Source organism: Antennarius striatus, chromosome 11, assembly GCF_040054535.1.
Source record: "Antennarius striatus isolate MH-2024 chromosome 11, ASM4005453v1, whole genome shotgun sequence".
In the NCBI taxonomy this organism is placed as follows: Eukaryota; Metazoa; Chordata; class Actinopteri; order Lophiiformes; family Antennariidae; genus Antennarius; species Antennarius striatus.
In genome coordinates, this window is record NC_090786.1 from 9,155,215 (window position 1) to 9,175,889 (window position 20,675).

At 40.4% G+C, this 20,675-nt stretch overlaps 1 protein-coding gene across 5 annotated transcripts in view; it reads right to left on the minus strand.

Annotated features, from left to right (window-relative positions):
* LOC137603369 (C-terminal-binding protein 2-like) overlaps positions 1 to 20,675 on the minus strand; it is a 58,024-nt gene that overhangs the window by 9,546 nt on the left and 27,803 nt on the right. For all 5 annotated transcript variants that reach the window (XR_011037270.1, XM_068326749.1, XM_068326751.1 and 2 more), the window contains one exon: positions 428 to 582. Coding sequence is in view for 4 of the 5 variants with exons in the window: in XM_068326749.1 (XP_068182850.1) it covers positions 428 to 582 (155 nt within the window). In the remaining variant the exon portion in view is untranslated. The remainder of the gene's footprint in view (positions 1 to 427; positions 583 to 20,675) is intronic.

Below are 20,675 nucleotides of genomic sequence, written 5' to 3' on the forward strand. Positions count from 1 at the left end.
TTTCATATAATTTAAACAGACAAAAAGTATTCTTCTCTTGCCTGTTTTTGTGTTGTCCTGCTTTGTTACCGTATCAAGAGAGAGAAGACAACAGTATAAGTGTCGCTCCGCCACATGACAAATCAGTTTCGATTCCACGTTTTCCCTTTTTATGTTTTTCTTGGCAGAGCCACGAGGCAGATTTGAAGCGTATTCGCTCAATACTTAATCTCTAGCAGCGCCAGATGGCTCCAGGCAACATCAAAAATGAAACATAAAATTGACAGCAAATCAACAAGAACTAATATAAGTTAATTACATACATAAAGACTGTTAAAATGGGCTTTTTAATAATGAGTCTCTCAAAGGTTTCGACAAAGCTTAGAGAACCGGGTCAGCAGTCCATTTGAAACAGTAAGAATTACAGATGGAAACGGGATGCGCGCACCTTTTCGTGGATCTCCTGTGTGGACTGGGCGTCACAGAAAGCGACTGTGGCCAGATCTTTGAGGATCGGCATCTCCACGGTGCAGTCGCGGCCATCCAGCAGCGCCACCAGGGGGCGCGGGTGCATGGGCCCATTCATAATCTGGGGCCGAATACCTGCAGGGAGACAAGGGGGGAGAAGAGAGGGAGTTAAATATTTATGTCGGGCACACAGAGTCAAATGAACTGCAGGAGACGCAGGAACATGTAGGAAATGCTTCCAAGCAGTGTTTACATGGGCTAGGACGATGTGATCACTGAAACACACACACACATACACACACACACACTGAGTGTGTCTACTTTAAACGACAATCTCTTTTTGTAATACTTGGAAACATGGTCAATATCATGTACACGTGCATGCACACACACACACACACGCACACACACACACACACACTGGTGATATGAATACACCCCTCTCTCGCTGTTATCCACACTGTTACCAGGCAACAGGTCCTTTCACCCCATGAGGTCATCATCTCCATTATCCTATCACCATACAGAAGCTCCAGTGTGTGTGTGTGTGTGTGCTCCTTGTCCACAGTTTACACCCTAAAGCCAGCCTCGCTCAGATGCTGAGGGAAATCAGGAGCTCAACGATAACAATCTAATTCAAACTTGCGGTCGTCTCCTGATTTGAGCCTTTCTGGTTTTGCCGTGTTTCTCGTCATGTTGTTGATAAGTTGTGGTTTCGAAAACAGCTGGAAACCACAACCGTGGCAGCATCTGAAAGTCTTACTCAACACTCATGCGGGCGCCGACTGGCTGACTTTACTGTGTCAAACGAGCACGGTCCCAAATTCCACTAAAAAGATGCAAAAGAAAAGGAGGGGTCTGCACAGCACCACCACTCTCCTTGGCTCCTTGCAGCCTGTTGTCATGGTGATTAGAGGATTTGGGCAGGATTATGAAATATTTTATTTAGCGACATCTGCGCTGCTGCAAAAGACATCCAAGCCTGCTCGCTCTGTCGGTCTCTCTGACAGTTTTAAGAAGCAAGGACAGTTTGTGTGACCTACACAACTACAGCATGCTAACATATGTACTTTATACAAATCGCATGCACATGACGAGAAAAGGAAACAAGAAGTGCATGCAAATGTGACAATGTCTCAGTTAACCGTGCTTAATCTCTGTGGCAGGAGCCTCCTTCTCTTTTCTGCAAGGTTGCATTGAAGAGGACCCTATCCGTTCCTGTGCTGCTCCACAATTTAGGCCCCCTAAACTTACTTTAAACTGTTTGAGTGAATATGAACAGTATTAATTTTTACTGAGATATTTCCATATGGATGGACAGACAATGGTAATTCCATCGTCTGTCCACTTTCTCTTAGCAAAGGCATGAGAAAGTGATGTTCCATGTATTTATTCTTAACTTGATGCTGGTTGGTTGCCTGGCTTGTAATGCGATGCCAGGCCGCTGTAAAAGGTGATGGAACGACACCCACGCAGTCCCAGTGAAGCAGATCAGAGGAGACTTTGAGTGGTAAACTCTTTATAAATAATAAACCGATGCTCTTATTGGCAGAGACACCTGTGGCTCCGAAACTCTCCTCATTCGTACCTTTTCATCGCTATCACAGCTCAAAACTGGATGAGGAAGAAAAATACTTCTATCCCTAGTCCCACGCGTGGAAACACACTGATATGCAAAGAAAACAGAGACGAGCAACTGTGTATGAAAAACACACACCCTCAGATGACAGTGGAGACAAACAGCAAACACCATCATTTATGCATACTATTCACTGAACTGAAGCACCTGGTAGAAAAAAGAAGTGTCACTTGCAACAAGCAGATCAAAATGCAGTTAATTATTTCCTGGTGGCTAATAGACTAATAAGGGAGAACATGGCACCGCATTTAACAGATGAAGAATGTGTGAATAATTAACTGCTAACAAGGCTCTTCATTAGGGTCTTAATGAGTCGGATACCTGGACAGGGATTTGAAGGAGCTTGTTGGTTTTGGACAGAAAGAATTCAACCCTCCATCAATCACTGTGGTGACAGAAAACAGATGATGTGTTCATACATGATCTACTACCTGTTGAGTGATGAGGAGGTGAATGTGTGCTCCAAGAATAACGAACACGCCGCTTGAAAGGCGTTGTTGACTAAGACTCTGTAAAGGCCTTTTGTCTCCATCTCTCCAGAGACTGTCACACCAAAGTTAATGAGTTTCAGGGATTTAATATTTCATTTCAGAAACACCACACAACACACACACACTCACACACACCTCCTTCCACAAGTCTACCGACAATCTGATGATCTTAAACCAATTATAATCATCAGTGATGAGCTTCAGACAACATGAAAGATGACATTCTCAAGCAGGTGCACTCGTCCTCCATGTGTGCTGCCGCTACCTGATTCAATTTCAAAGAGTTCACAGCAACGTTTCTATAGCTCTCAGCTTTGCTCCTCTTCCTCATTTACTGCCTTCACTTTGGCTAGGAAAATAATTTAGGTGTGAGTTTTAAACACTTGAAAGATGCAACTAAACAATGTTCTGTCTTTTCCCACTCTTTTTTTGGTTTCACGTAGTTTTACATTCAATGCAACTTTTCAGATCAGTGACCAGCCTCAGAAATAGTAAATTAGCAGCACCTTAGAGTCCTGCTAAATGCCATAAATAGTTCAAGTAGCACACAAATCTCTCCATCACCTGTACAAGAGACTGCACATATTAGTCCTTTGTGGTCAAATAGCTGCTCAGAAACCACTACAAAGGAAAAGCAACAAGCAGAAAAGATTTATTTGTGCCAAGGAACACAAGGAATGGACGTCAGACCAGTGGAAATCTGTGCTTTGGTCTGATGAGTCAAAATTTAAAATCTTTGGTTCCATCCGCCGTGTCTTTGTGTGACGTAGAAAAGGTGAGCGGGGATGTTCTCTACATGCATGGTTCCCAACGTGAAGCATTCCCACACACACACACACACACACACACACACACACACACACACACACACACACACACACACACACACACACACACACACACACACACACACACACACACACACACACACACACACACACACACACACACACACACACACACACACACACACACACACACACACACTATACATACAGTACATAGCCATATCTATCTATCTATCTATCTATCTATCTGTATATTACACACACACACACACACACACACACACACACACACACACACACACACACACACACACACACACACACACACACACATACAGTACATACTGTATATACATGTATATATATATACATATATATATACTGTAAAACTTATGATAGGAAAGAAAAAAAGCACTGTATGATATTAAGTAGAATAAAACAGAAATATATTGTTTTCACTATTTTGCTAAATAGACAGCAGACACCAGTAACTGTTTTGTCACGTTGCATACTCTCAGTAGCAATTGCATAGTTCTCTAACATATACCTTTTAATCATCTGTACGTTGTGACTGGGGTGAGCTTGGTCTTTAGCAACAACATGTGCTCTGGAGAGGCAACAGTTTTTAGTGTGACGGAGTGGTGGGAGGGCAGTCGATGATTTTTGTACTATGTTAATAACCCTCTTTCAGAGCTCTGTATTGTGGAGCGGTAAAACGCCACCAGCAGCTTTTCACTCACTGTCACATTTAGATGAGCCTGTCTGGCTTTCATGAGCCCCGGAGACAGAAAAGGTTACTGTGAGAAGACAAATGATTACAATTAACTTTTGTTAACTTGTGTGTCCACATTTTGGGAAAATTACACAAAAACAGAAACTTCTCAGCTTTAACATTTCAATGCATTTTAATACAGGCACTGTAAAACATCATAGACAATAAATAACATTCATTAATTGTAATTGAGGCTCAAGTTTGAAATTATGGTCATTTCAAATCCTGTCCCCCAGCCCTAGAGTGAACCATGCACTGCTTCAGCATAATATTTTGCATCCGTATTACTGCTTGAATGGACCGCTTCATGCTTCCATGTCCGTTGCTTGATGGGTGATTTGGTTTGAGTGAAAGGCGTCTCACAGGGAACCACTAACATGGAAGTCATGAGGTGACTTTCAGTTCATAAATCCTTTACTATATGTATTTAGTGTGTACTATATGTACATGTTCAAAAAAGAAAACATGTCATTGTCCATTATTGGAGAAGAAGAATGACTATACTCAGTGGAGGATGAGGAGAAGCTTCCCTTCATGTTTTTTTTGTTTTGTTTTGTTTTTTTGCCTATTTGATAGGAGCTCTGAATGTGAGGAGGTGCTAACACACTAAACATCTTCCAGGTCTTGAACCAAGAAGCACTGATGACTTTTAGGGCTGAATATTTGTGTACGAGTGCCAAAACACTGAGTAAACAAGTTTACGATGATTAACAGCAGGGACCCAACACTGAACTGTGTCTCATGTCTTCGGTAGATAACAGCGTGACTCAGATTTTAATAACTGTTCAAATCATGGCTCCTTCTCTTTGTTAAAATGTTGTGGACTTGAGAAACCGGCCAAGGGAGGCTCAGGATTCACACAACACTACATCATTACATCATGACATGGCTGAATTCATGATTTCAGTAAAAACTGTTTTTATAGATTAAGGTTTAGATTAACTGATTTAACCCAAGTGTAATACTTCCCTCTCTTATCTGACCTTGCTCCATCCAGAAATATGACTTTTATTGACAACGGATCCTTCCACCTAAAAAAAGAGATGGGACAGATGTTTGTTTCTAACTGGATCCAGAGCCCAGCTGTGGACCAACTGTACAGTGGAGCACATACTGCCCTCTCTGGAGAGGCCCTTCGCCGACACAAGAGACTTTATCCGTCTTCATGTCAGACAAACAAGGGATATACAGTGTGTTTTTGTCCCTGAAATCTGAGGTGTAATATTTTCATCATTTTTCTAGAACTAAATCATCTCATGGATGTGCACGGAAACATAGCAGGCAGCCATGTGTCCGCTTATTTCAGATGATGAACTGAACTATAAACATTATGCTGAGACCATGAATTGGAACAAAACAAAGCTTTTCATACAGAGGAGATGAAATTATTACTGACTAATAACAAGACAATGACCTACTCAATCAGTAGCAGGTAATTGAGTATAATGACTCACTGGTGTAAGGTATTCTTCCTGTCATGTTACTAAATCAACTACGTATTCTCTCTCTCTCTCTCTCTCTCTCTCTCTCTCTCTCTCTCTCTCTCTCTCTCTCTCTCTCTCTCTCTCTCATACACACACACACACTAACACACACACACACACACACACACACACACACACACACACACACACACACACACACACACACACACACATTCATTTTCTTTATTTGACTAACTTCATGTCCTGCCGATGTCTCTCTGTGAATGTTTTTCTCCCTCCCATGCACAAGCATGGGTAGTTTGGGGGGCAGCTTTCCAACTGACCCACCCACAGCCCAAACCACAACCTGAACCCTAGGAAGCAGAAGCAAAGCCAACCCTCTCCCTGTCCAAACACACAGTCTCATACAATGCCAAGTCTGAAAAAAACAGACTCGCTTAAAAGAGGGACAAAAAATGTACCATGGAGCCATTTCTCAAGTGCTTATTTGCTGTTATGTAAACTCTGCTAGCAGCAGAAACAACACGACTAAAGGTGGTTTATATTAAGTAGTAGGATATTTTGGCTGGTAGCATTACAGATAAAAATGAAAATTGCTCATGTTAATTTCCTGTTATCGTACCCAAAAGTGTTCATCATTACCCAGCAGTCAGCAGTGTCTGAAAGCCAGCTATAGCAATAAAAGATAGGAAGCCAACGGCTTGACGAACAAAATCCAAACTGCGTTCAGCGTGACTGCAGATCACTTAAACAGTGGAGGTTATGTGTTGTTAGATTCCTCAAGGGAAGCTTGAATGAACTAAGGTTGATTCTTTAGCCAACGTTAATTACAAACTGGATGAATGGACAGGAAGTATGAAAACTTTTGGCAGAGTTGGCAAGGGTGTACTTTCAACCACAAATGGATTACAGATGTTCAAAAGCCTTTTTGGATCCTGACAACAGAAATATCATCTTTTTGAGCACGTAAATAGTTTGAAAAAAAAAATCAGAACTAGTAGTATGTCTCCATTTAGTGACACAAGCTATTCTTATTTGGAAGGGCTGATATGAGAATGGCAGCTCAAAAAATATACCAGACCATCTGAGTCAGTTTTCAGAGAGAGGGATCATTTTCTAAATAGAGCAAAAACAATCAATCAATGAAAGAAAATAAACCTTAACTAAAACCTGTGTTTCTCCCTTTGGGTTTGGAAACCAATCTTTAAATTGATATTTAATTACATCGCACTACATAAGTTATCTTTATTCGTCTACTGACAGATTGTGCGCTCTGGTTTGTGGTTTCATGGATCTCTAGCGGGCCTCGGTTGGCTAACAAAGACTTTTTCATTTGGAAGTTAATTCACTCCCCGCAGATTTACTTGTGGCTTGTTTGCTATGCTGTTAAATATTTGGAAAGGTAAATGGTCCACTTTGGGACTGCAGAGTCACGGTAACTCACCTGTGCCATTATAATATCCAGATTAATTACACTGTGTACTCTGACATCTCAAATCTCTCCTAATAGCCCTGAGTTGGTTCAGTATCCTCTTCTCACTGAGGAGCGACACTTTGATGTAATTTTCAAAAAATTATGTTGATTACATGCGTCTTCTTCCAGCAAACTTTTAACCCCTAAATGCTCCATTTCCCACCACCATGTCCCTGGTGGTAGAAAGGTGATGAAATACTCAGACTAATGAGTTCATACCATGGAGGCTCCCACACCACATCAGAAAAACAATAATACTGCAAAAACAAAAAGAAGGAGTGAGGGAAATTTTCCATGTCATATCCAGGACCCAATTCATGGTCGCCAACTTCACTTCAAGCTTTTAGAGAAAACTACACCGCAGTTGACGCAGAGCCAAAACAGGCTCAATGGGCTGAGGACCAACAGTTGCTTCTGGTTACCTAGCAACTCACAAGCTAGGGCAGGGGGCAATAACCCAGATTGCTTTTAATTGTGGCAAGTGCGGCAGCAAGAAATGTAAAGCATGGTTTCATCCAATCTGTCTTCCAAAAATTCAACATACCGCAGGCCACCACCCTGGAAACTCAATTATGGAGATCTCACGAGCAGTGTCGGGGTCTCTGCGGTCTTTTTCAGGAAGACATCAGGAAGTCACATAGTCTTGCTAAGGCCCAACAGTAAGAATTTGGGTGCCGTTGGCTTCACACACTCCACAGATGAAACCAATGTTGAATTAAATGCATAAGGGCATTCACAGCTGTCAGTGTTCCCTTCAGTTCTACATCGGGCCTCTATTGTCCTGCTGCTAAACGTCCACCTGAATGCTATGTACATTAGAAAGCAGCAATGTTACACTATAACGGTGTGTACATGTTTAAGAGGCTCTGGAGCCTGTATTCTTGGGAGTGTCTACTTTCTCAAGTGTGTTTACAATCCCTTGGCATCTGTATTAAAGAGAGGAAGGGTAATCTTATTTTCTGGCAGACTTGCCTTCTCCAGGCCCCCACCGGCCCGACTACACTGCTGCCACCCCAGCCTGTCTTCTCTTCCACTATGTGAACACACAAAGGCCTTGTTTGTCCTCCTTTTGCCTGCTCTCTTCCAAACTTATCACTACACAAATGCCCAGCCAAGAGGGGTGGGGAGTAAGGGAGGAGAGGGAGATAAAAGGGAAAGAGAAGCAGAGTTAAATTACATGTTAAACTATAAGACAGAGGTGGGGAGGAAAATGGAAAATATACTCCTACATAAAGATATCACAGGTGGTGTCAGTGGTAAATACAAGACAAAAGTGAGGAAGAAGAGCATCCATCTTTCACCACCTCCTCTGTCAATGTTGTCTTTTGTGCTTTGCTAGCGAGGCCTAAAAACGACTGTGGTCCTGAGACAAAAGCAGCTGTCAGTGCTGATAAACAGTGGACCATCCATTGCAGCTTTAACTCACACACACACACACACACACACACACACACACACACACACACACACACACACACACACACACACACACACACACACACACACACACACAAGGTAGATCCGCAAGTGAAGGAAAAACCAGAGTATCCAAAATCAAGAAGCGTGAAATTAAGAGTGTGCAATATGTGTCATCTTTGACTGTAACTTAATGGTATGCGATCTGATGTTATTGCACACGCCACTCTTTTTACAAAACAGACCCTTCAAAACCCCACTGCAATCCACACATACGGTGCCTATTGAAGCCTGGCAGGATAAACTGTTTGCTGTGCATGTGCATTGACAGTGCGTGCACGGCGCACTTGGTGCACGTGATCATAACAACACAAAGTTACCATGACTGAAGAAGGACTCATACAAGAAAAACAAAATAAACGCACCGCCGGCCTGACGTCCACTTTCTTCGGATTATCCTCAAGTTGTGGATCAAACTCGCAAGAATGACAGTGGGTACGTTTCCAGAATGTGGATGTTGCTCAAAAGAATGGTTGGCATTTGCAAAAAAATGAATGCCACCAACAAGAGGAACCTAAGAACAATTTAGGAATTCTGACAATATAAAGTTTTATTTAACAACTACATGAAACACATTAGACTGAAAGAACTTAGAAAAAACCTTACAGTGGTTTAATCAGAAACTTAAAACTGCTGTGAAAGCACGAGAGTTATGTTAATGTAAAAAAAAGCTATTTTTACAAAATTACAAAATATATCAAATCCATCTGGAGGTAATAAGCTGTTGGTTTTAAGTTTGGGTGTTTTATGGTGCAAATCACACCTGAATTCAATTTTCTCCAGCGTATCATGCATGTTAATGTGCTATGGAATTTTCTTGCCATGTATTATAATTCTAAATGAAAACTAACAAGCTACAAATGCATTTTGAATGGTCACAAGCTGACATTTGTCCATTTTTCTGTGACCTGCTAAATTACAACCCACCAGTTCCCACAATCTACTAATGCTGAAGTGAATGCTGTAGTTTCAAACCAAGAAAACACTGTTCTCATGGACACACACACAGAGAGAGAGAGAGAGAGAGAGAGAGAGAGAGAGAGAGAGAGAGAGAGAGCGAGAGAGAGAGAGAGAGAGAGAGAGAGAGAGAGAGAGAGAGAGAGAATTCATGACACTTAATTGCAAAGCTATAAGAGGCTCATTAGCCTTGAAACCAAATCAGGCCCCCCCTTCCCCCCCTTTTTCCATCACATAATCACATACACGCACCGCAGCTTTTTATTATTACTCTTGAGAAATACACTCACACACATTTGCACAAGACAATGGGAAACATGCTCCTTGCCTGGAAAATGCTGTCTCCACATTCTTCAAATCAGGAGCTGCACATGGCAGAGGAAACGCAGAGGAGGGGGTTAAAAAAAATAGGGTTTGAGGGGATTCTCACACAGTATGCCCTGGGGTTATCCTCTCCTCACTACCTCCTCCTCCAGCGTCCCTCCTGTCCTCTCTTACTCTCCCACTGCTTGTTTCCAAATCTGTCCTCCTTCGTCACCTCAACCCCAGAACCTCCATTTTTCTTTTTCAGATGATGAGCACTCTGGAGGGTGAGGGGGAAAAAAAGAAGGTGGCACAGAATGGCAATGGACAAGGGAGGAGGAGGAGCGGGGGGGGGGGGGTTGCAGGAGAGCAAGAATAAGGATTGCCCCACCACCACCACCACCCCGCCTGTGCGGTTAAAGCAACTCCTTTAATCTCCAAGAAGGGGGAGGGAAAAAATGGTATCTCAACTCGTCTTCAGCTGGCAATCAGCACTTCAGTGGGCTCTCCGCTGTCTGCCTCTTCAGCCAGATCACTTCTATCTTTTCTTCTCAGCTCCTTCTTCCCTGCTCCGTCACCCTCTCCTCTCTTTTCATGGCAGGTTTGGGCTATTCATTCAGACGTCAGGCTCACTCAGTCAGCCTTTTGTTGCGAGTCACAGAAAGACAGAGAGAGCGAGAGGGAGGGAGAGAAGGAAGGGTAGCGGACGGGAATGGAAAAGACGAAGGGGAAAAAAAAAAGACGAGCCGTGCGACGGCTGTGCACAGGAGAAGAAAAGAGAGGTAAATAAAAGAGACAGGGAAAAAATTATTGAGCAGGACCAGTCGCAGCGCTCCTGGCACACGGACGACTCCCTCCTCTATTCTCCCCGACCTTCCCTTTCGCTCAACATATTTTCCTTCCCTCTTTTTACCCTCCCCTCCCTCCCTGCCTTGCAGTTTTATTATTTGTGATCTGGTGGTCCTTTAAGAGTGCCAGCCCCTTGAGCCGTTTTTCCTCACTCTCACTCCCTCGTCTCGGCAAACTCTCCTTCGCGAGCTTGAGTCTCCAATTTCGATCCTGCCCACTCCACGCTCTCTCACATGGGTCCAAGTTGATTGATATTGCCGTTCTATGAAAAGTGTGTTATTTATAGGCTTCAAAGTGGATATGTTGCTCGACATTCACATCGGTACCTGTCATGTTGCACAAACAGCCCTGGTGATGATATTCACAAGAGGACAAAGGTGGAGGCTGATGTGAGCATTCAATATTATGGCTCAAAGGTGAAGAGAAATTCCTGCAGCTTCAAAAGGAATTCCTACGTGTACAAAATCTCTAAATACTAGCATTGTGCAATATGCATCGTCCATGGTGACTCAATGGTGAAATGCTGATATTATGGGCTCTGTGAAAACCTAAATCTAAATCACTGCATGTGTGTGGATGCATTCATTGCGCGGTAGAAGACATCAAGAGTGCATGCTGCAGGTGCTCTGTAGGCACACATGGACACTGCAACCCCACTTAATGTGAGCATGACTGATAAATGCTTGAGCAAACAGTGCCAGGAAGCAAAGTAACCATGAATTGGCCTCGCCAGCAAGTCATTAGACTTATCGGCCAGTGCTGCTGGAGTCGGCTCCCAAAGGCAGATCCAAACCAACCAAGGTACCAGTACCAAAAAAAAACTCAGCCAATGTAATGATAGGAAAAACGACAGATGGGTGACCATAAAATTCTGTCCCATTATCATCAACAACATCCCAGAAAATGGAGGTATCGTTTTATAATATTCCATACCTCTACCAGACAAACACACACACACACATGCACGCACACAAACACCTGTCATTGAGCTCATTGAGGATCAGACCAAGCAGGAGGTGTGTTGTGACTGTAGTTAGGACAAAGTTTAATTCCAACGTGTGGACTTAATGGCGTTCAAAAGGTCGGACCAATCCAAGCACAGTGGTAACAGATTAGCCACCATCTTAGATTAGTCTGAGCTTTTGGAACAACATTGAGATATTCCAACAGACACCTTATGAAGGATTTTCATTATGAAGGTCAAGACGTTTGCTTGGGCTGTCAGGTCACCATAAGTATACAACACTCTTGGTTAGGGGAGCATGCCCTCTGGTGTGTGTGGCGTTGGTGCTAAAAGTGACTGACTCGAGGGTTATTCTGTAAAGAAAAAATAGTTTAGGTAAACTGTTACTACAAAAGCATTATAACTTGTTGAGCAATGGTTGGCATCTTTTCTTTGTGTCGTAGTAAACAGAGTCTTTGGTTTTGGTTGTTTCTGGGGCAGTTTTGAAATTTTCTGAATTATCAAAAAATAAAATAACAATTACTTTTATCAATTCAGTATCAAATTCAAAATAAAAAACCCCCACTTTAAATACAGAAATGTTGCAGATATTTACCTTGTGGAAACAAGATATCTCTTACGGACTCTTATTTTCAGTGACTATGTGCTGAGGTTTCAAGTTTCCACACACTTGAAGTAAAATTCTAGACCACAGTTGGCTAGTTGTTCCCCTTCAGCAGATGATTGTGTGTCTTCTTGTGTCAAACAACACATTCATCATTCTGCAGAGATTTCTTTGAGGAGGCTTCACCATATTGAGACAGTCACTTGTATTTATTCGCTGCCATTACCGTCATCTTTAAAATAAATCATGCTATTCTCTAGTAAAATCCTGCTACAAAATATATTTGCAGTTTAAAGGACCCTGATATACGGTTAAGGTTTTTTGATTGTTCGTGTTCATATTACAGTCTTTCTCGATTGCTTACACACATTTTCTGAAAGCATGCTTCATACTCTCAGAACTCTACACACAAATCCAAAAACACACAATGGTTAAAACCTCTCACTTCTTCTGCAAAATGAAGCATTACTTTCAAAAAAATGTTATCTCTTCTCAAAACGGTGTTTTGTTGTCAAATGACAAACACAAACCATCAAATAAGTAGAGATTTATAAGAACACTTTGAACACTGATGTGCTCAATGTAAAACACTGTAATGAATGGAAAACACTTCTTCTCCTTTCATCATAAGGACTTGGGCATTTTTTGTTCAGTGTTACACTTACTACAGACAGTACAGAAAAAAGTGTTGTAAAATATTTCAATATTTGTTTTATACTCAGAACAAATACACTGTAACAAATATGTTTTATTTTTCCCAACAAAAACAATGTACACAGTGTACATCCAAACCAACACAAAGTTGCAAATACAAAATAGAAAAATGCAGTTACAGTAAGAAAAAAAAGACAGTAAAAGAAACTGCTGCATCCTGTCTTCTGTTTGGATTTGGCCCCAACACCTCATCCACATCACAGGCAACGTTTTCCTCTGCCTCTGCCTCTGTTGGTATCCATTGTTCCAAAACAGACAAGCTCACCTGTTGCACTTTTATGTTAAAGCTGTGATTGCTGATTGTAAAACTGTATGGCAAGTGTTTGCTGATATGGTGAGTCAGTGTACATAGTAGGGCAATTATGTTTAGAATTATGAATGACGGTGTGTTCCTTGTGAAAACAAGAGATTTTCTTGATGAAAATTGTGTCTAATGCAGAGAATTGTGTGTGGTATTTTGAAAAAAGTGTGTTTTACAACTGGAATTTGAGTGTAAAGCAGAAATTGTGTTTGTAGTTTAGCAGAAATGGTTCAGGGGGCTGGTGCATGAGTTACATATTGTGGTCATTGTGTCTCAAGTACCAGAAAATGTGTGTATGCAATCTAGAAAGACTGTAAACAGCACAACTTAAAACAGCATAAGAAATGTGGCTGATCCTGGTTCAATATGCAGAAATTCAAACTAGACTGTGAAAAAAAACATTCAAATATAGCAACCAATTTCTTCCAGATATACCGGCAACCAGATATAACCTTGTAAAAATTCTAGGACAAAACTGACAAAAAAGTTAGAGTTAAGTCAGAAAAATTATCTTAAAAAAAACAAACAACATGAAACAAATTTACAGCATCATAATCAAGATTGTTCAAGTTAATCCAACTTCTTTATCCATCATTTCCATATAAGGCTATCATGATCAAGTCATTTTAACTGTTGATTGTCACACATGTCATTAATCACATGTTTAATGACAGAAACACTTTTTGTGAAGAAGATCTATTCATTGCAACCCACCTTCATACTTAGACTTGTCTCAAGGACAGCCTTTCTATTTTAACCTGTCGCAAATTCGGCAAATTACCTCGTAAAGGGTTGTAGGGTTTTCTTTCCTCCTTTTTCTTTTTATTTGGTTTCAGACCAAAACGTGCTCACAGCAGCTCTGTGGTGCGGCTTTTCCACTGAATGATTAATGATGATCATTTGACTAGATGCACATTGAAAAGCTACATGCCTTAAAAGATAAAAAGCTGGTGGTGGTAAAGGCTAATCTATTTTCCAGTCAGAGCAGAACAAGCTAAACCAGATGATGTCACTAACAAGCGCCAATTAATCATCTAACAGTGGAAAACAACGTGGAAACAATTTGAAATATGATTTGACTAAGCTGTTTTTATACAGATAAATGGAAGTGATTCTAAGATAGTCATGTAGTGATTTTTCTCTTATTTGTAACTGAGCTTGGGAGTAATGCAGTACTACCACCAGAAGGTGGTAGTAATTCACTGATGCCATTCGCGACTACTATAAATGAAAAAGAACGCACTATGACCACAAAGCAGACAGCAGAAGCACACTAGCTATTCAAAGATCCAGCAGGGAACTCAGTGAATAATTAAAAATGAGGCGCAATGGAACCATCACAAGTCTACAACTAATGAATTAGCAGTTAAATAGTGCTTATTAGTGAAAATTAGTAAGTATTTTGGCTCGATATTTATGATAGCCACATTGATGGCCATCATGATCCAGTATGCTGTGGAACACATAAAAAGAAATGTCAAAGACACAAATTTAATTTGTATTTGTTCATGTAAATTTTCCATCACTGCGCATTGAACATCTTTACATTTATGACTTTTGATCAGAAAAAACATGCAATTGAATTTTTGGTCCACAGAGGAGTTAATCGCCGCTTCACTTTTTTGTTATGATCAACTGGACCAAACAAACAACATTTTAACATACACTGGAAGTCATTCTTGAAGTCCTCATTTATTAATTATGTATCAGTATGATGTTCTACTGTACATAGTAAGCATATTTTAGTGTACTACCTGTACTCTACTCAACTACTACTACTACTACTGTAAGTGGTCGTGTGAGTCTACAGGGCTACATTGAAGAGGTCTGGTTTCAACATGTAACATGAAATCAAACGTGGAATGAAGAAGCCTCATTCATGAAGACAGAACACTGGGAGGAGGTCTATGGAATAATTTGGCACTTAAAATTCTTTTCCCATCTGCTTCTGGCGATCTACATGATTCGGTGCTGCCAAAGGATTGACGCATGAATAAGATTTTGATTGTGAGATTTTAGGACTGCCGGGTGGAGAAGGAGGATAGTGTAAAAAAACAAAAAACAGGGAAAAATAGAGAGATGGCACAGCTGTAGGTGGACAACAAATGTAGCATATTAGAGAAAGAGAAAGAGGAGGAGCTGAGGAGTTGGAGGACGAACAGAGGAAGGCTGCATGTATTCTCCTGAGAGCAACTCACTACATTAACATTAGCCTGGTCCCATGGGTGAACACAAACAAAAATGCAAACCAAAAAATACAAGCAAAAACAGAATGGATGATCATGATGGCAGCTTCTCTCTCTCTCTCTCTCTCACACACACACACACACACACACACACACACACACACACACACACACACACACACACACACACACACACACACACACACACACACACACACACACACACACACACACACACACACACACACACACACACACACACACACACACACACACAATTTCTATCCCGTGAGAGATAAAAAAACATTGTGAAACACAATTCTAATTACAACCCTGTGTGATAGTGAACAGGACTGACATGCCTGCTGAGAAATATATTATATTTTCCCTGTGTAGAAATGAGATTCATCTGCACCTCCAAATGAGGGGTGGGGAGGAGAGAGGAAAACAAAGGAAATGAAGAAAAGAAGAGTGGAGCAGGAGTACAGAAAAGACGGGAACGTAGAGAAAGTGCAGTAAGGAGAAAAGTGAAAGAAAGGAACTGTTAGAAAAGGTGGTCAGAGGCTTTCAGGTTCTCATTTCTTTGCTTTATTTCTTCTCTTTATTTTTCCTTGAGCTTCAAATGTTTGAGCATGTGTCTTCTTCAATCTATCCTTCCTTCACCTCTGCTCCACCAACCAGTAGTTAATCTCTTCAAGGCTCTCCGAAACGATGCAGCAAACTGGTCAGAAAGAGCTTTTTGCCTCCACGGCCAGACTTCCAAGGTCCGATTTATTTTTGCTGCAGCTGAGCAGTATTTTATTGGCATTCAGGATGTAACACATAAACAAACATCCAAAGAAAGACAAAACGACCCGCCAGACAGGTCAATCTCTCTCAGAGGAAATATGAAGTTATCCTTTAAATGATGTTAATGGAAGACATCTGCTGGTGCAGCTTATTAAAAATGCAATATCTTTGAAGCAGTACATAAACCAAATAATAGATTTCATTTACGAATTTATTGGGACAAAGAACACTGATCAGTTGCAGCCATAAAGCAGAGACAAGTGTGACATTGGTGGCCGAGTTTTACAAGGTGTTTCATTTTTTATAATAAAGCAAAAACCAAATCAACTGGACTTGAAGCCTCCCTTCTTTCACTTGATCCAAGGGGGTATGACACAACTTTCATTTATGTGATATTGTGTTTTGCTTCTCTACTCATTTCTCTTGGACTTCTTTGTTGCCTCTAAAGCGGTCTATCTTCCAATATCTAATCAAAAGCTGCCCTGTGTGAATTTAACCCCATTCCCTGGTCTGTCCTTCTCAGTCGCCTCTGTTGGACTCAAATAGCTCACATCTCTCATTTTCTCTCTCATCTTTCCCCTGGAGAAGAGCTCTGTACTCCACAACCAGTAATGAATGAATATGCTGAGCTGGATATGAAGTTTGTTTAGAAATATATTTCTCCTATTACCTCGATTCTCTTGCTCCCCTTCCTTCAGAAAGACGAGTGCCAAATAATTTCGGACCAGGATAAATTTTAGACAAAGGGGGTGCAGGGAGGGAGACAAAAGAGGGAGTGGGATCAATCTATACAAAAGAAAAGAGAACGAGATGAGGAGAAATTGAGATTAATATAGATCTAATCTCAGAAGAGTGACTAAGGCCATAGACTTTCTTCACTCGCAAAGGAAAAGAAAATCAATAATATTAAGAAAATATCTGGTGTGACAGAACACACACACACACACACACACACAGGCACGCACACAAACACACACCGCATTACAAAGAGGGAGCACAGAGTTTCTTTTGGTAATGATATCGTCAAACACCCCAGTCACTTACATAATTGAAACAATAAGTTTACGTTGTGGCCGTCAGCTTCAATTACCGCAACTCGAAACTTTGTTTTTACTGCAAGTTTAGTTGGGCGTAACGCTCTAAATACTACAATACCCATGAGCCTCGACTGCCTTGGCTGCACAGTTATACTCAATTCATCTAAAATCAAGACACAACTATAAAACGAGCTGATCCGTCCGCAGTTTCAAAAATCATCCCATCAGCGACTAGATTTTGCTTTTTAAATTAACTACTCCAGTTATCAGACTCCAAAGCCAACTCCTGAAAGGTAAATGAAACAGAATTTAACAGTTTGAAACAAAATAAGCTTTAAAATTTAAAGGCATGATTCAGATAACGTGTATGTCTGTGGCTTTTACAACTTTCTCTAGGGTAAGCAGGAAAAAGATAAATATTGTGTGCCAGCGCGAAGCAGAAAAATAAACCAACCTGTGAATGTCAGCCCAGATTAAGTCAAGCCTAACCCTCAAATTCTAGCATGCAACAATGACGGCTAGCCTCATCTCCATGGACAGTCCAACGTTGTTAGATAGCTGTTAATGCCCTCTTCTCCTCCCCCAACCTGCGAGCAGCAATCATCATCCATCAGTGACAGGACTAAGTCTCTCTCCCTCTCTCTTTTCATTAATCCTTCACTCAGTGTAACAACTGGCTGTAGCTTTGACTGGAAAGCCGTTAATACATAATACCAGAAGTATTATGGCATAACCCTTCACCATCATTACACTCGGTCTAAAAAAATTGCTGCGACTATGTGCAGAGCAGGACTGACCTGACCTGGCATCAGGTCACCTGGCCAGAATCCACACACAGGAGTCGACACATTGCAGGGTAGAGGTTAAAGGAAGCTCCACTGTATCAATTCCATAGATTATGCTAACATGGGGGATGGAGAATGAATCCCAGTTAGTCCTATAAAGGAGGTGACTAAAGGGTATTCAAAAATTAATATGTAGAGGTATGATAAAATTCCTCAAATTTCTTTCAGACTAAAAAAAATGTACGTATTATGTGTATGCATGTATGTATGTAATCATGCACATACGTATGTACAGAATGCATGCATGTATGCATGCACATATGCATGTGTTTGTATATTTGTATGTATGTATGTATGTATATGTGTATGTACGTATGTATGCATGAATGTATGTATCAATATATCAATCTCAACATGTGAATCTGATGGGATATATATAAATTATCTAACTTGCTATTGTCCAATAAAATGTCTGAGGATGTCAGTATAGTGAAATGCTATCACAATTATAATTTTTCCCCTCGACAGAATATCAATATGAAATTATAACTGAAAGGTGAAAAATATCTTTTGTGTAAAAAAAATGATACTTTCTACTTTAAAAATGCATGAGAAGCCAATACCACTTTTTATTTGACATGAAAATAAATTACGTTTAATTTACACTTTTTTTCAAATGCATTAGAAAATACAGGCATTTTGTTTAATCACCTTTAACCCACAACAAATCTGCCCACAATTACAAAAGAAACTGGCTTTTCCTCGCAAGACAATTTAACAAAATGCTTTCAGAGGAGCTCTGCAGCTCGATCCATTAAGAGATGAAATCACCAAACCAACAGAGATCAGACATATGCAAATGAGGTCTACTCTGCTGACTGTGTACCAACAATATGATGAATGTGTCAGACTTGAAGAAATATTTTCCAAACCATGTGTCCATCTGCTGCTAAGAACAGCAATCTGTTTTGACAGCCAAGCAATTCAGATATTTTATCAGATATTTTATCTCTTCTCTTGGATGTAAAAAAACTCCAAGAGCTGACAACAAAACTGTCTCATTTAAATTACTGGTTTCCAGCGTCCCCCCCTATCACCATTAAGACTTGACCTAATGGCTATGTTCACAAGTTCCAAGAGTCCCCTTGAAAACCAGGAAGCTGATCTGAACAGAACAAGAATATCTTCAATGTCGTGGTGGAAATGGAGGATTGGAGAATTAAACGCCCCTCCCTCTTCTCATTACAACCTGCATGGAGAAAATGACACAATCACACATCGGCTATCAGCACTGTAATTCGATTTTATCTGTCCAGTGATGCAGCTAGTCAGCCTCTAGTAGGCCAGTGCTAATGGAGAAATCAGCCATTATTGCCCAAAATGTCTAAAATATACATTAATCAGGTCAAGAGGGGTGACGGGAATATAACTTCATGTAGCAGCCTTTATTAGGATGAATAAAAGATTTAATCTGATATGGATAGATACTTCACTTCAGATTATTACAGAACAGATGGACTTAAAGAATGCATTTCATTTTAAACTACAATTAAATCATGAATTTGGGCCAAAACAAAAACAAAGAGAAACTGCATTTCATTTAAAAAAAATCCTTTAACTCGCACATAAACCAATTCAAAAGCAAACTCTGATCCTTGTGAAAAAAATCTGTTCAAGAAGAACAAAGCATATACTGTAGCGATTTCATTTCTGTGGTGCTCTGAAGCACCTGTGTAATATTATAGATATTGTATTTTAAGAAAGCATAGATGTTTACCACAACAAAATAGTGGTTGTTTCAATGCCAGTTCTTCCCTACTGCTGCAATTTCCATTGTATATCTTCATGAATGCTGTACAGTTGAGACCTACTACATTGGTTTCAAAGGTGTACAACATGTATCAAGGATATTACATACAGTTCCAATTTTGAAAAAAAACAAACAAACACACTAACAACTTTGTCATTCAAATGCACACCTGGAAACTTCAAGTTCACTGATTGAAAACATACAACACAACATTCATCCTTTCTGGACAGAGAATTCATCGAGAAGCCTGCAATAGCTGACAGACTGTTACACATCAATAATGACCTCTAATGTTGAATTTATCGGGATAATGTGTCATCGTGAAAAGATAAAGCATAAATAATAAAGGAATTTAGACAAAGTCTAAAACATTTGAGTAACCTGGCTCTGACAGACAAACAAAAGTAAGTGTTATTGAAATTGGGCCATGGCAAATGCATAGACCAACTACAACACAGGATACAAATCTATCTTTTTAACTATAACCATAATCCTGACAAGACTTTTTACATCCCGCTTCAAAGTGGCGATGTATTGTAATTGTCAACGTTTGTGTGTTTGTCTGTTCGTCTGTTAGTCTGTTTGTTCATCCGTCTATCCGTTAGTCCACCAAATATCTTCGCAACCGTTGCAGATACAAAGATGAAACTAAAAGCACATTACTCGGGCGGCAAAAGGGAGGAAAATGAGATGATTACCTTGACCTTAAGAAAGCTAGGTCAAGGTCAAATTTTAAACTTTCGTACACTCAGGAACTGGATAACATTGTGAGTCTGAGTAAGACCATAGATCAAAGCTCAAAGCTACTACTTTGATCTATGAAAATAGGTCAGAACAGTATCTT